General features: G+C 46.0%; 2 protein-coding genes across 2 annotated transcripts in view; one reads left to right on the forward strand and one right to left on the reverse strand.

Moving 5' to 3' along the window:
* The first annotated feature begins 4761 nt into the window (after nt 1–4761).
* On the forward strand, nt 4762–11009 carry LOC135825002 (uncharacterized). Its single transcript, XM_065337736.1, has 2 exons — nt 4762–8608; nt 9665–11009. The coding sequence occupies exons 1-2, from the start codon at nt 4872–4874 to the stop codon at nt 9894–9896; spliced, it is 3969 nt and encodes a 1322-aa protein (XP_065193808.1). The 5' UTR covers nt 4762–4871; the 3' UTR covers nt 9897–11009.
* A 425-nt stretch (nt 11010–11434) lies between these two features.
* Nucleotides 11435–14906, reverse strand: part of LOC135825003 (E3 ubiquitin-protein ligase TRAF7-like) — a 28833-nt gene continuing 25361 nt past the window's right edge. Inside the window, exons 22-23 of the mRNA XM_065337737.1 lie at nt 13871–13990; nt 11435–12989 (exon numbers count right to left, since the gene is read on the reverse strand). Of these exons, the coding sequence (XP_065193809.1) occupies nt 12978–12989; nt 13871–13990 (132 nt within the window). The 3' untranslated portion in view covers nt 11435–12977. The remainder of the gene's footprint in view (nt 12990–13870; nt 13991–14906) is intronic.

Here is a 14906-nt window from a genome sequence, read left to right on the forward strand (position 1 = left end):
CTGGGTTCTCATTTATCTTTGCTTACTTGCTGGCTTGTATTGCTGAGGGAACATACATGCATGCTGGTTTGTATTCGTGGGTCACCATTTTGCATGGGCCACACGTACTCATCCGGCGGATATGTGTGAAAAATAATAGTAATGTCCGACCTCTCCTGGAGAATTCCGTGCCGGTTTGGATGTACTCGTTGAATAGTAGTCTTGCTTCCATACTCGATAACCTTCAAGCCGCGGCCGCTAGGTCATACTTGTCCTGCGTTTTTAAAGTCCATAAATCGCTGCACTCTCTTCTGCAAATCCTCCTACTTGTACTCTCAATTTGTACTCTCAATTTTTACACTCCTATGAAGGCCATAATTTCAAGAAGGGTGACACGTCCAAGCTAGCCTTTCTGCGCCTGTTACTACAATTATGGCCTCCTTATACCCAGAGAAACTTCCTATTAAAGTCGTTTGTGTTTCTCAACACAATTGTACAACCAGTTGTTACGCGGACGTGCGAACTTCTTTTTTTACTTTTATACCCAATCTGTTAGCAAGTACAGTGCACAGGAAAAGGGAGAAAATCCTGAACAGCTTGCATTGTGCACGCTGTCTTCTACTCTGCAATGACCGTTGTATCGATATGAGGTATTACAAACAAGACACAACGACTGCTCACAACTAGGGCCAGCGATACGTACACACAGCGTCATCTAAATCTCCATTGTGTATTCAAACAACGCGTATGTACATGCATATGTACGTGTGTATCGTCTTCGCATCACGGAAAATGATATCTTTAAAGTAACATAGCCCGTCTGGTTTCAACCTTTGTTGTTCTTCCTGATGACTTGCTGTCAGGGGGCAACCACTTTTTGGAGAGATTGTATGCACCATGAGCGCTATGATAGCAGCACTCACCTGGCTAGGCATGCGTGGAGCCAGGATAGACCTTATGAGATTTCCTGGGCTGTCAAGGAGCGTGCTAATGCCTACTCCAACGTCGCAAAACGCTGCAACCTCTGCATTGCCAAGAAGTACCATATCTTTGCATCAGACCCCAGAATCTCCCTCAACAAGTGCACAGAGATTGCGTCGAAGTGTCGCCATGCTCAGACGTTCCTGCTTGGCAAGTACAAAGGAATGTCCTAAATCACTCTTGCTAGACCCGCTGAATCCATGTATGAAATTCCTCCCTCTTGCTTACACACATCGATGCCTCTGTAACACAACTGCATAATTATAATCGGATCCTGGCTGTTCATCCAGTTTTAGTTGTCTGAGAGATTGTATATAATTACTGTAATAGACCGCCCTCGGGAATCAAATTACTCCAGGACAAAAACGTGCAGCTCGCCCTTCCGCCAGGGGCACATCAACGTGATAATTATTATGGATGATGTCAATTTCATTGCTACCCTCATGCCCTAGGCAATGGTCACACTTTGCTTCACCACAGTACTAGTATTAAACCTCAGTAATTAGCCACGGGTTATAAGGCAGAGTGAGTTCATCTGGACATCCGTACGTGAAAAAAAGTAAAGAAAAAGTAAGGTTTTTTATATAAGGCAGAGTGAGGCCACCTGGACAACTGTACATGGACGAAGAAACACCTAGAGGCAGGGATCCATGGCCGAATATTACTTGCCTAATCTTCGTTCCGAGTCCAGCCATCTTCAGTTCTGTGCACTGCTAAAAGCACACGGAGGCTCTACTGCAGCCAATTCATATCACGATCAGTCACCACCAGTATACAAAATTTGCAGCGTCAACGACCTTTGCATAGTCGTGGTGACTGATCGTGATATTCGCTCTACTTTGTACAGTAATATGCTGGACACATGTACATGTACATGTATCCAGTAGTGATGCCATGGATCATACATGTACATGTACGGTGGGCGAAGCTTGCTGTACTAGCAACCTTGTGGCCCACAGGCACTTCCACCATCTCACTTTCCCTTGGAGGTGACAGCTGCTTCCCTCCTTCCCAACCGGCAAGTATTTTAATTTCAATAGCACGCTGGGCTTGTGGACAACTAGAGTGGAAAAAACGTACACCGTGATAACTAGTGTTGCGATTGTTCACTCTCTTGGAGCTCGAAGATAGAGACAGCTGAGGACGTTCTAGGTGTTCAGAGAATTATGTATGAATTTCAGCAATTTGACTAGAGCTGATATCAATATCAATATCGTATTTCGCTCCTTCTCTTGTAGTAGCTGAGGCCTCTCATATGGGGCAGTGCCTTTGCTATTAAATTTTGCGGTATGCAGAGCTTATTGACATGTCAGTTTGAGCACTCTGGCAAGGTACGTTCGGGCCTGGTTTAAATCTGGCTTTGCTTGGCTAGTAAAATTGCTGAAATAATTCAAACATATGTATTTCCTGAGCACCCCGAACGTTTCCGGCTGTCTCTATCTTCGAGCTACAAAAGCATGAGCAATCTCAACACTAGTTATCACGGTTTACGATTTTCCTCTCTCTTTTCCACAAAGCCAGCATACTTTTGAAATAGAAATATTCGCCGGGTGGGAAGGAGGGAAGCAGCTGTCAACTCCAAGGGAAAGTGAGATGGTGGAAGTGCCTGTGGGCCAGAACGTTGCTAGTACAGCAAGCTTCGCCCACCGTACATGTACATGTATGATCCATGGCATCACTACTGGATACATGTACATGTGCATGTCCCAGCAGATTACTATACCATGCAGACAGAAAGGCACACAATGAAAACCTTGGCCAATTCCGTTGTAACAACGGACTTCGCCAAGGTGTACATTGGGTTCCTTCATGTACACCGCTCTGCCTGAATCAGGCATTGAAGGTTTTCATAGTGTGCCTTCGTGTACACCGCTCTGCCTGAATCAGGCATTGAAGGTTTTCATTAGTGTTTAAACCGAACACGGATTCTTCGAACGAATAATCTATCGAATAATTTCGCCCTCCATCGAACGAATAATCTATATTCTATCATACGCATGATGGCATTTTTCAACACTTTTTCAGCACTTTTTAAGTAGTTTAAAAAAAAAATTTTGCTGATTAATATCGGATTTTGTTATGTGGAGGTGCAAAACCTATACTCGTACCGCCAAGAGTACATAACCCCCCAGAGTGTGCAACGCCTGATCCAGCTCTGCATAGGGTCTTGGTCGAAAGTGGTCAAAGACCGAAAATCACATTCACTGCATCCATGTTTCCCTGGTATGGAAAGAACAGAAAAAGTATTACTAGATACCGATAGGAGATTAAAACTTGGAGGAGAGGAAATTGAGAAGAAATACTACGAGCAGATCTACGCCGTGCAAATATCAGCAGGGTCAGCACTGAGCATAGACTTTTTTTTTCTTTTTTTTTCGATTTCTGATAATTCCTACGACTATTCGATTATTCGTTCACCCCACGAATATTCTAAATTATTCGATTATTTGATTATTCGTTTCAACACTAGTTTTCATAGTGTGCCTTCGTGTACGCCGCTCTGCCTGAATCAGGCATTGAAGGTTTTCATAGTGTGCCTTCGTGTACACCGCTCTGCCGGAATCAGGTATTGAAGGTTTTCATTGTGTGCCTTCGTGCACACCGCTATGCCTGAATCTGGCATTGAAGGTTTTCATTGTGTGCCTTCGTGTACACCGCTCTGCCTGAATCAGGTATTGAAGGTTTTCATTGTGTGCCTTTGTGTACACCGCTCTGCCTGAATCAGGTATTGATGGTTTTCATTGTGTGCCGTTGTGTACACCGCTCTGCCTGAATCAGGTATTGAGCACTTTCGCAGAACCTAATCATACTGCCTCTATGCAATGCAGAGGTATCATGACACATACCAGAAACAGGAACAAATAATTTTGCCAATTTATTATTTTACTGCACGCATCATCCACAAGGGGATAGTCTGCGATGGTTCCATGCCTTCTCGGTTTGTTCTCTACACGTACAGATGTCCAGGTGGACTCACTCTGCCTCTGTGGTGAAACCAGGTGTGACCGTTGCCTGGGGCATGAGGGTACAGTAGTAATGAAATTGACGTCATTCATAATAATTATAACGTTGCTGTGCCCCTGGCGGAAAGGCGAGTTGCACGTTTTTTGAACTCTTTTCCTGAAGTAATTTGATTCCTTTGGGCGGTCTTATGCAACGTATACAATTTCATGTGCATCTGCACTGCTCTCACAAAGTGGTTGCCTGCTGACAGTACGTCAGGAAGAAAAACAATCAAACCAGACGCGCGATGTAATTTTAATTGAGCTATAGTTTTCCGGTCTAATACTAGAACTGTGGTGAAGCCAAGTGTGACCGTTGTCTGGGCATGAGGATAGCAATGCAATTGACGTCATCGATAATAATTGTAATGTTGCTGCGGCTCTGGCGGAAAGGCGAGTTGCACGTTTTTTAACTCTTTTCCTGAAGTCATTTGATTCCTGTGGGCGGTGCAACGTATACAATTTCATGTGCATCTGCACTGCTCTCACAAAGTGGTTGCCTGCTGACAGTACGTCAGGAAGAAAAACAATCAAACCAGACGCGCGATGTAATTTTAATTGAGCTATAGTTTTCCGTGGTGCGAAGACGATAATGTCATGTACGTACGCGTTGCTTGAATACACAAGACGGGTTTTGATGACGCTGTGTGGAAGTATCGCTGGCCCTAGTTGAGATCAGCCGCTGTGTCTTCTATGCAGTGACTCGTAGGATTTTCTCCCTTTCCTATGCAACTTCTTGCTAACAGATTGGGTATAAAAGTAAAAAATAACATTCGCACGTTCGCGTTACAACTGGTTGTGCAATTGGGTTGAGAAACACCAACAACTTTGATAGGAAGTTTCTCTGGGTATAAGGAAGCCTCTAAAGTAGAAAACGCTCAGAAAGTCACCCCTCTTGACATTTTGATCATGCGTTCCTCCGCGCAGAGAACTGTGTGTGTCGTGGTTTTAGTTCTTCTGGTAACTGGTGTTGCTACAGCCGTCCATGAAACATGGGCAGATGCCAGCCTTAGCCGGCTACCAGCACAACTTGAATTACACAAGGTTTACCAGTATCCAAGACTGGTTTACGATCGAATGATGGAAAATGCCTTTGTCCGCTCCACGCCAGCTAGCACTCTTCTTCTACAGTCCACTCGCTACCGTGTGGCTGAGCATATTGTGATGCTGGTGTTTCGACGGAAAAACGGCTCATATGATGAACGCAGAGACACCCTTGTTGCAATGGACGTGTCTTATCCTGGTGTGAGATCATGGAGGCACCTGGCGGAGTTGACATACCCGGACCTTGGCGCGCTGTGTCAACGTAAGTCGTATTTTGCGCCCGCTCTTGCCACATCACCTAACAGAAGAGATCTGATCATTTACGACTTCGGACCCTGGCCAGAATGCGACATGATGTTCGTGTGGAGAGATATGCAACTGCGAAGAGTGAACACACCAATGGTGAGTGCGGGCAGTACAATATATCTTCAGTCAATTGTGACCTTGAGAGATGACGAAGAGCACGCAAATACGTATCGAGTGTTTTCTTACGGTGGCCTTGTGTGCACTAAAGATCTACCGACATTTATAGAGATATCAAAACTGGACAAATATTGCAGGATTTCCTCCAGCCTGCGATACATGCACATTCTAAGTAAGACGGGAGATCATATAGAAGGAACTCAATGGCGAAAGCTAGAACCGGTTGAGTCGAACTTTGGCCCTCGTCGTCTTCTTTTCCCATCCTTACTTGCAGTCAACCACACCATTATTGTGTACGGTGGAGTGCCAGCGTATAATGTGGACAATACCAGAACGAACAAACCACCAGATGTGGATAGCTACTGCACGTTCTGGGTATTCAATGTCAAAAAGCGATCCTGGATGTCTCGTCACAAAAACGCCACAAGCATATGTCGCATTTCCGGACATGGCGGAAAGTTGTTTCCAGTCTCTGTCACAACAGACATATTGGCGCTCAAGAACAGGCCACGCGCAGTCTTGTTTGCGAACGAATCAAAGATTCTCCTGCACTTTTCTGATCGGGACGCTCTGCGTGTGCTTGAGGTGTGCAGTGTGCGACTGACCCATAAGATTAATTTTCCATCTAGCACAATATCCTGTCGACGAATGCTCACCCATCAATCCAAGTTGACATATACCTGGAGACATTCTGGAAAGTATTTTAGCGATGCTTATCACTCAGTTGGTGGCGGAGTCGGTGCTTTCTTTGGGACGGCAGAGCGGGAGTGGACCATACGGCCTGAAGCACCCTTGTCCACTTGCCCCAGCTTGGCTAAGAACACAGAATGCGCGTGTAATGATTTCACGGAGGAGATAATATACGATGCTTCCAGGCCAGCCTACAGTCTGCCGGGAGAGTTGGGCTGTACAATTAATGGTGCTGTTCTACAAACCATACTGGGAAAGGAGAGAGTTATATTCTTGCCCGGCTCGACGTGCGTCTGGTCAAATTCACAACACCCCATAGGTGTCAACGTCTACTGGATCCTTGACACGACAACGAATGAGTATGAGACTAGGACAATGGCGCAGTGTACAGAACATCCAATGCGTGTTGCTAAGGGATCAACTGCTACGCAACTTACTGCTGGTGTGGTATTCTTGTTCGGTATGGGGAACGTTTATGGCATTCCTTTCAAATACCTCTCAATCATGTGGTGCATTAATATACTGAACTTCACCTGTATGGAATTTACTAACGCTGCCACAGTTCAACCGTCGGCACGATACAACCACATGGCAGTACGACTTGATGACAGACATCTTCTGGTCTACGGGGGGTTGGACAATTTCAGATCAGAATATCTCTCTGATATCTGGGTACTCACATTAGACAGTGTAGGGCAGTGTAAAGGAACGTGGAAAATTCTCAAACCTACGAATCTCTTTGGCGCCGTAATGCCAAGTCTTCCCTACCCGCAAACAATACATATCAATAATACTCTTTTCGTTTTCAGTGACACATCAGCATGTACTGACTACATAATGGCAATGGATATCTCCCGATACTTAGACAACGGTACAATTCGAATCAACCAAGTCTCCGTTAGGCCCTGTATGCCTGCGATGAAAGACTTCGCTAGTGTCCAGTACAACAAGAATGGCATACTATTGTTTGGTGGTAGGACTGACAACATCAAAATCGATGAAAAAACCACAATTGCAAAGCTTATCCTGCTGAATACTTCTAACGTACAAGCGGAGGCCAGGGTGGTGCCCTTTTTCCAATATGAAAATGCAATCCAAATATTTTATCACCGTATCATGAGAGGGCAGCGTCTCTATGTATTCTCGGGAGAGATATACAACAGAGGTTCAGGAAAGTATATGACGATTGAGACCGAGCTCTGTCCGACGGGGCACGAGCTGCGTGAGGATAACACGTGTCGACCCTGTCCGCATGGTTTCTTTTCTTCAACTCTACGTGGCGGATGCAAACCGTGTCCCAATTTCACAACAACAGAGACAGAAGGATCGAACGCCTGCGTTGCAATATCCCCGTGCCGTTCCCAGCATTGCCACCAGCACGGGGTGTGTATCGTGACCGACTTCAGCGCCAGCTGCCATTGCAGCTTTGGTTACGTGTCGTATGACAACTGTAGACTACCACTGGTGAGCTTGGCCATTGCATCCGCCATTCTGCTCCTCGTCTCCTTCATTGCTCTTGCTCTACGAAAATACCACATGAGAAACCAGCAACTCAAGCTCAAGGAGAAAGAGCTGCAGGACAAACACAAGAGTATGCGACTGTATCAGAAGAAGCTAGACCAGATCAACATCGGAACAAGAATACGCTGGTCATCGCTGAACCTCACCAAGAAACTGGCCAGGGGAGCATTCTCGCAAGTGTGGCAAGCCGAGTTCAGCGACATGTTAGTAGCTGTGAAAGTACTCCCTAAATATACTGGTAGAAATCCCTCGCAGACAGACCAGTTCGTCCAGGAAGCTGAGGTCCTGCGTTCAATTCGTCACCCCAACATCGTCATCTTCTTGGGAGCTGGCACAAATCATTCCAGCAAAAGACCGTTTATCGTGATGGAGTACTTGCGGCGAGGTTCTCTCCACAATGTACTCCACGATGTCGAGAACGTGTTCACACACCACGATCGTCTGAGATTTGCCCTGGACACAGCCCGAGGTATGACGTACTTGCACGAATCCAACCCGCCACGTCTGCACCGAGACCTGAAATCTCCCAACCTTCTAGTCAGCGACAAGTGGGTGGTGAAAATCGGCGATCTTGGCAACTCGCGATTTATGGCCATTCTGGATGAGGAGAAGGCAACAGCAGCGAACAGCGCCAGTACTAGTGCCGCTCAAACTGCCCTGACGCAGTCATCAAACACGCCGGATGGCACACAGTCCGTAGGCGAAAGCTCCAGAGAAAATGTACTTATCGAGCTCCCTTGTTCCGGATCAGTACTTGACAGATGTGATTCCAAGAACTCGCTTGTACTATCAGGAAACCAGGAGACCAGTCTGTCAACGCCTCTACTCACCGACGTCTCCACAAACCATGGAGAGACGTATCAGCGCTATTCGGCATCAGTGATGACTCGCGGCGTGGGGACTCTGCGCTGGAAATCACCGGAGTCAGTACGTGGCGAGCATTACAACGAGAAAGCCGATATCTACAGGTGAGTGTGAATTTGGTGAAAGGTGTAATTTTATAATCACTCATAGAAACCACGATCACATTCACACTGTGTATTGTGCAGCACAGCTGCTTTCTCCCGAAACAAGCAATACCATCTACTCTCAGCAAAAGGAATTTTTATCGTTTTGATTCTAAACAGGGAGCAGTACACTACCGGTATTGTACTGTCGTGAATATTGAAATCCGATGACGGCATGACCATGGCCAGCGCCCTTACTACATCACACTGCGCTTCACTACTCTTGCACTCTAGGCATTGGCGGATAATGCTCGAAAAGGTGGCAGATTCTGCTCGAAAAGCAGTGAAATTGGCAGAACCATACAACCCTTATGGCGGGCAATTCCTCGAATTCTGCTCCATTTCTTTATCCACATACCAAATATGCATGACACCAGAAAAAGTACCGAATTCTGCCAGTTTTTCTGCCGGCATTATCAGCAAAGGCCTACTGGACTCCTGTGCTCACAATCAACTTCCTACGTATTACCAAGATTATTCCTAAAACTTACCACCATACAGAACCCTCCCACGATCGTGTAGTTCTAAACACCATGGACTAGTACCCTACACTTTCTTGATCTAGGATACAACAATTATTCGTGTAGTCTGCCGTCAGCTTCATGCATTTTGCCAAATGTTATTTTTTGTCAGTAAACGCCTTCCCAGTGAACATGATTAGATGACCGAGAGCAAATGTACAGGTACAAGACCAGGTGATGAAAGTCAGATTTTCTTCCCTTTGCATTCTTCTCCTTTTTCCCCAGGGGTGTGTTTACATGGTCGTAGCATCGGGATTTCATTTGATCCCGTCGAATGGGAAGCTGGAACTGAAATGAATATTGTTGAACATTTTGCATGAATAGGGCAGGTAAACGTTTTCGAAGACAGCTCCAGCCATGGCCTAATGGCCGGGACTGGGTACAACGGCCCTGCCTTAGGCAGGGCCGTAGCACCCAGTCCGGGCCATTTTGTCATGTAGGTGTGTAGTTGATTGTGTGCCTGTATGGTGTTTTTCTCTTGTCATCATGCTCACAGCTATGGCGTTGTGCTTTGGGAGATCTTCACCAGGCAAACGCCATACGGACATCTGAAGCGTGAGTCGGACGTAGAGAAGGCAATAGAGAATGGTCACCAGCTGCCTATTCCACCTGGTATGCCCTATGACTATCGTCATCTGGTCGAGGCCTGCTTGAGACCAGAAGCGCCCAACCGTCCATGCTTCAGTGAGATACTCCATGATCTGGAAGTTCAACAAGTGAATGCTTGACCATGTTATCTCTCAGTACAGCGCAGTGCGTAACACTGCCCCTGCACTTAGTCACGAAGAAATGTTGCATTCCCTTTCTGGCTGGTGCAGCTCGTCTGCTCGTGACTGGGTTCGCGACTTTATATCTGGTCGATTCCCGCGTGTCCATGTCGGCGAGACGGTTTCAATGCCTTCTCCCTCATCTGCCACAGTTTTCCCAGGGTTCACAATCATGTTAGTCCACTTTTGTTTAGCATGAGCATAGAGTCCCTCGTCAGTGTACACTGTTGTTGTGGAATGACTCTATTTGCTGACGATTCCAATCTTCTCTGCTGCTCGGTACCTGACGCGTCCAGATCGATACACACTGCACCCCTCCAATCTGATCGGGACAGCTATCTGCCCTGGTCTGAGGGCATCTCAGCTGTATTTAACCCCAATATGTATTATCATCTTTGCCCCAACCACAGCTACTTCTGGGACCGTTTCCATGAACAGCGATTGTGTCCCTACCTACCATCATCCCAGTGTCCTATGTTCATCCACTTTGAATTTTTCTGATCATAATTATTGTTGCCTTTTATATTTTGTTTTTCTCCTTCGGAATATGTCGCAGTTCCTTCCACTTTCCACTATCAGTGTCACAAGTTTAGACAATCTCCGACATAATCATCCCAGCTGACATTTTGGAACTGTTTATCTTGGCTTGCTTGCTGGCTTGTATTGCTGAGGGAACATACATGTATGTTGGTTTGTATTCGTGGGACACCATGGTGCATGGGCCACACGTACTCATGCGGCGGATATGTGTGAATAATATTAATGATGTCCGACCCCTCATGGAGTATGCCCTGCCGGTTTGGATGTGCTCGTTGAATAGTAGTCTTGCTTCCATACTCGATAAACTTCAAGCCACGGCCGCTAGGTCATACTTATCCTGCGTTTTTAAAGTCCATAAATCGCTGCACTCTCTTCTGCAAATCCTCCTACTTGTACTCCCATTTTTTACACTCCTATGAAGGCTAAGATAATAATATTATTTTGTGTACGACTTGTGTTTCCTGGGATTCCTACCCTTACCAGGTTTATTGCATTTGCCTCCAAAATATCTATTGAAAGGGAGTGAATGACTTGGATCACAGTGTGCTGCAGTTCCCGATCACAAGCTTTACTTTGCATGATGCCAGTGATCTACCATTACAGTAAAACCTGGTGTAAGCGACCTCTGGTTTTAGCGACCACCTGCTCTTAACGACCGTTTTCCATGCACGGAAAGTTCTACACAGAAACTGCGGGATCTGGTTCTAAAGACCTCCTGGCTTTAACGACCGCTTTGGCTTGCACCGTGTGGTGGTCGCTTAAGTTAAACCAGGTGTTACTGTATGTCAAACACAGCCCTACATCACGAGTGTTGAAGGAAAAAGAACATTGGACAATTGGACCGCGCAGGGATTGATGTTGGCTGAGTTTCAGAGCATGCCCAGTCAGTCTAGGCTGACGGCGGAACACGCCAGCCAATGAAATTGGCCTACCGTAGCCCTGTTCATAGTTCACACACGCTCGGGTACAGCACAGTGCCAGTGCAGTGTGCATAATTAGAAACACGCATGAAACGAAATTTGAGTTGATACGAACATATGCTAGCCTGCTATGTACGTTGGCACCTTGTACAAGTACCTGAAAACGTTTCCAAGCGGCAAAACTGTGAAGTATGAAAATCACGTCAAGTTACAACTCGCATAACGGAATTGTGCAGTACGTAACCGAACGGTTTTGCCCCTCGACAACACGACGGTGGATTGTGCCAAGCGTGAGAAGGGGGGGTTGAAATTTGAAAACAGAAATCTACATTAGGCAGACCATGTAGGGTAATACTCTAGTACTAGTATGTCTTACATGTACATGTATATGTATGATAATTGAACAGTGATCTAAGTACATCAACAAGCAATGGGGGCGCGTGGAGATCAAGAGAACAAGTCAGAACGGTAGCTTTCAGGAAAAATCGCGTGTTGGGTGAGTGGGAAAGAGAGAGAGAAAATAGAGAGAGAGAGAGAGAGAGAGAGAGAGAGAGAGAGAGAGAGAGAGAGAGAGAGAGAGAGAGAGAGAGAGAGAGAGAGAGAGAGAGATAGAGAAAGAGAGAGAGAGAGAGAGAGAGAGAGAGAGAAAGAGAGAGAGAGAGAGAGAGAGAGAGAGAGAGAGAGAGAGAGAGAGAGAGAGAGAGAGAGAGAGATGGGCATGGGAAGGGCAGCACATACAGGCGTGGTTCGCCCTGAGATAGCGCTACTAAAACAGTGCACACGATACACCGAGCGGAGGACTTAGCAGCAAAATAGTGCACCATTGACTTGGCACGGGGCAAACTAATCTAAGGTACAATGAGCAGACGATTACTGGATGTATCATCCAGAAGAAAAATAATCCATAACCAGAAAATTGAAAATCGAAGCCAATATCTTAATTCGAATGAACAGTCATTCCCGTCACATCATCAAAAACAATTATCCCCTATTAGCGGCGATCCTCTATTTTCCCCCCAATGTCGTCCAAACCCTTTCTTCAAAGGTTCTAAACGGGAAATGATAGCAGGATGCGGAGAGGGGGAGGGCAGCTCAGCTGCGTGAGCGGTCTCTCAAGATACACACAACAGATGAGATGCAGTCGGAAAACAAGATTCTAGCAGCATCAGAGAACATTAGCAAGCTTTAGAACTAGACGTCCATGTACATATCAAGCGCCCTCGTCAATGTCCGCAATAATAACACACGCATCGCACTGTTCACCCATGCGCATCACAGAACAAATCTGCTTGGCATTGGTTGCACTGCTCGTAACGTCGACCACGAGCCTTACGGAATCCCTCGCCTCCAAATCAGACCACGCAGACATGCCATAGTCTGGATACATAATCGCAACTTGCCCGAATCTGTTTGTTCATCCTTACTACCCAAAAATACAACACACGCACATACGCCGATGCTCCAATGTGATGGCAGCAGTCATCCAGACCAGGATGTGTTCAAGACAAGCTAAACCAATTCCGGATTACGGTGACAAACATTGCTCTGGAAAATGTAGATCACACACACCGTTGATCATACCTCACTGCCAGACCTGACAGCAGAAAAAAAAGAAGAGAAAAAGCAAGGTTTTTAAAACTCGCATGGCGATAGGTGACAAATCGTCGAATGTCTCAATATCTTTGTCAGTTTGGTGCCTTGTTGTCGCACTATCTGACTGTATAAGATCTCGTTAGCTGTTAGTCAGTTAGCTGTTAGTCATAACTCGCAACTTATTCGTCCGTTCTCTATACTTAAAAGCAAGGAACCCAATGTTATGTGTGATAGTTCTTGAGAACACGTCCTTCACGTCCTTTCTGAGACACGTGTATGTGAGGGACGGTGGCTCTCATTTGATGAAAATGACCAGGGGAGCAGAGGTGCGGTTACCGAAATGGCACTATATTTGATAGCTTAGTACATCCCGGGCACCTTACTGTGAAGAGCCACCCTTGGCGTATTATTGTTATTCGGATGGAGAGCCAAGGATTAATTTATAGAAATAAAATATTTTCTTTAAAAAAGGGAAGAACCACATGAGAACGAGTTATGCAGCAACTATCCACTACAGTCACAGGATGATAAACAGTCAGAAAGTGCGATAATAGGGCACAAAACTGCCAGTTCTCTTTTTTACATTTCTGTAAAATGCCTTATATTCGCGAGAAGAGCGTAACGCGAATATTTACCAGCATGAAATCTAACTTCAACAGTGGGTGTATGTTAGTGGCCACAATGCTTCGCGAACCTTTGCCATCGAAAACTCGCTGGTTCTAAGAAATCGCGAAAATTTAGTGACGCGAATATTGGGCGGTTTACAGTATTCTATAACTGGCTCAGTATCCGAGTTTTAAAAAGATGTAGTGGACATTATAGCGTAGCTTGTAGTTCCTTGGTCCTTTTCATTTTTTATTGTTATTCTCTGCCATGGCTTACCTTGAGTGAGCAGTCCACTGCACCCGAGTACAGTCTTCCATGCATGGTTGCTAAGCACGACACACTGCCCTGGTGGCGGATCAATGTCTGCATGCACGTCATAGAGTCCAAGTTCCACACCTGGAACAACCGATAGAGTACAGCAAATCAAAACTCACTCACAACGTACAGTCTGTTTCACTTACACAGCGTGAATAATACTTCTCTCTCCTTCATTCACTTTCTCTATCTACCTCTCTCTCTCTCTCTCTCTCTCTCGCTCTCTCTCTCTCTCTCTCTTTCTCTCTCTCTCTCTCTCTCTTTCTCTCGGGGTCATCGTCAGGGACATGCGTGAGGAGATTCGAATCCGCGCTGCTGCAAACACCGTACAAACCGAAAATTCAAATGAGCTTGACTTCATCTCGTTTTGCAAGGCGGGGGAGAAGCCAGTTCGCGTTCAGCCCAGACGAAAGTTGGTTACGACTGATCTCCTGTCAGCGGCCTCAGACTGGAAACTTCTTGTCGACTCAGTTAGTGCAAAGATTTCTTTCCCTAGCTGTGTTGCACTTACCACCCTAAGACCAGATATAGTTCTGTACTCTACGAGTCGTAGGATTGTATTCTGGATGGAGTTGACAGTTTGTGCTGAGGACAGATTCAGTGTCATTAAAGAAAAATCAAAATTTCACCAGTTGTAGTCTTCGGGGTGCTGAGTCGAATGGTCTTGGTCCGAGGAAGCTGAGGCGCTCCCTTCCTACTTTAATCCCAATCGAACTCGCGCACTTCCACCGAAACTGGGTGACTGCGCCCTACTAGATGGGGATTTGTATGCAAAATGTCACTAAAAGCGCCATTTCGTTCTTATAAAAGCACGGATGACCGAGATTGGCCCATATGTTGTAGTCTTTTGGACGCTGAGTCGACTGGTTTTGGTCCGAAAAGGCTGTGATGCAGCGTTCGGCCCTTATTCCCAATCGAACATGGTTGAACAAGCGGTCACGTGCTCATGCGTACACCGGTCACCTGGTCACCGTGCCTGCAGGGTACAACTTACTAG

Source organism: Sycon ciliatum, chromosome 9, assembly GCF_964019385.1.
Source record: "Sycon ciliatum chromosome 9, ocSycCili1.1, whole genome shotgun sequence".
NCBI classification, from domain to species: domain Eukaryota; kingdom Metazoa; phylum Porifera; class Calcarea; order Leucosolenida; family Sycettidae; genus Sycon; species Sycon ciliatum.

Excerpts from the sequence above, each read along its gene's own strand:
- LOC135825002 (XM_065337736.1), top strand. The coding sequence starts at position 4,872 with ATGCGTTCCTCCGCGCAGAGAACTGTGTGTGTCGTGGTTTTAGTTCTT. Across the intron at positions 8,609-9,664 it reads GAGAAAGCCGATATCTACAG|CTATGGCGTTGTGCTTTGGG; the intron begins GTGAGTGTGAAT and ends TCATGCTCACAG.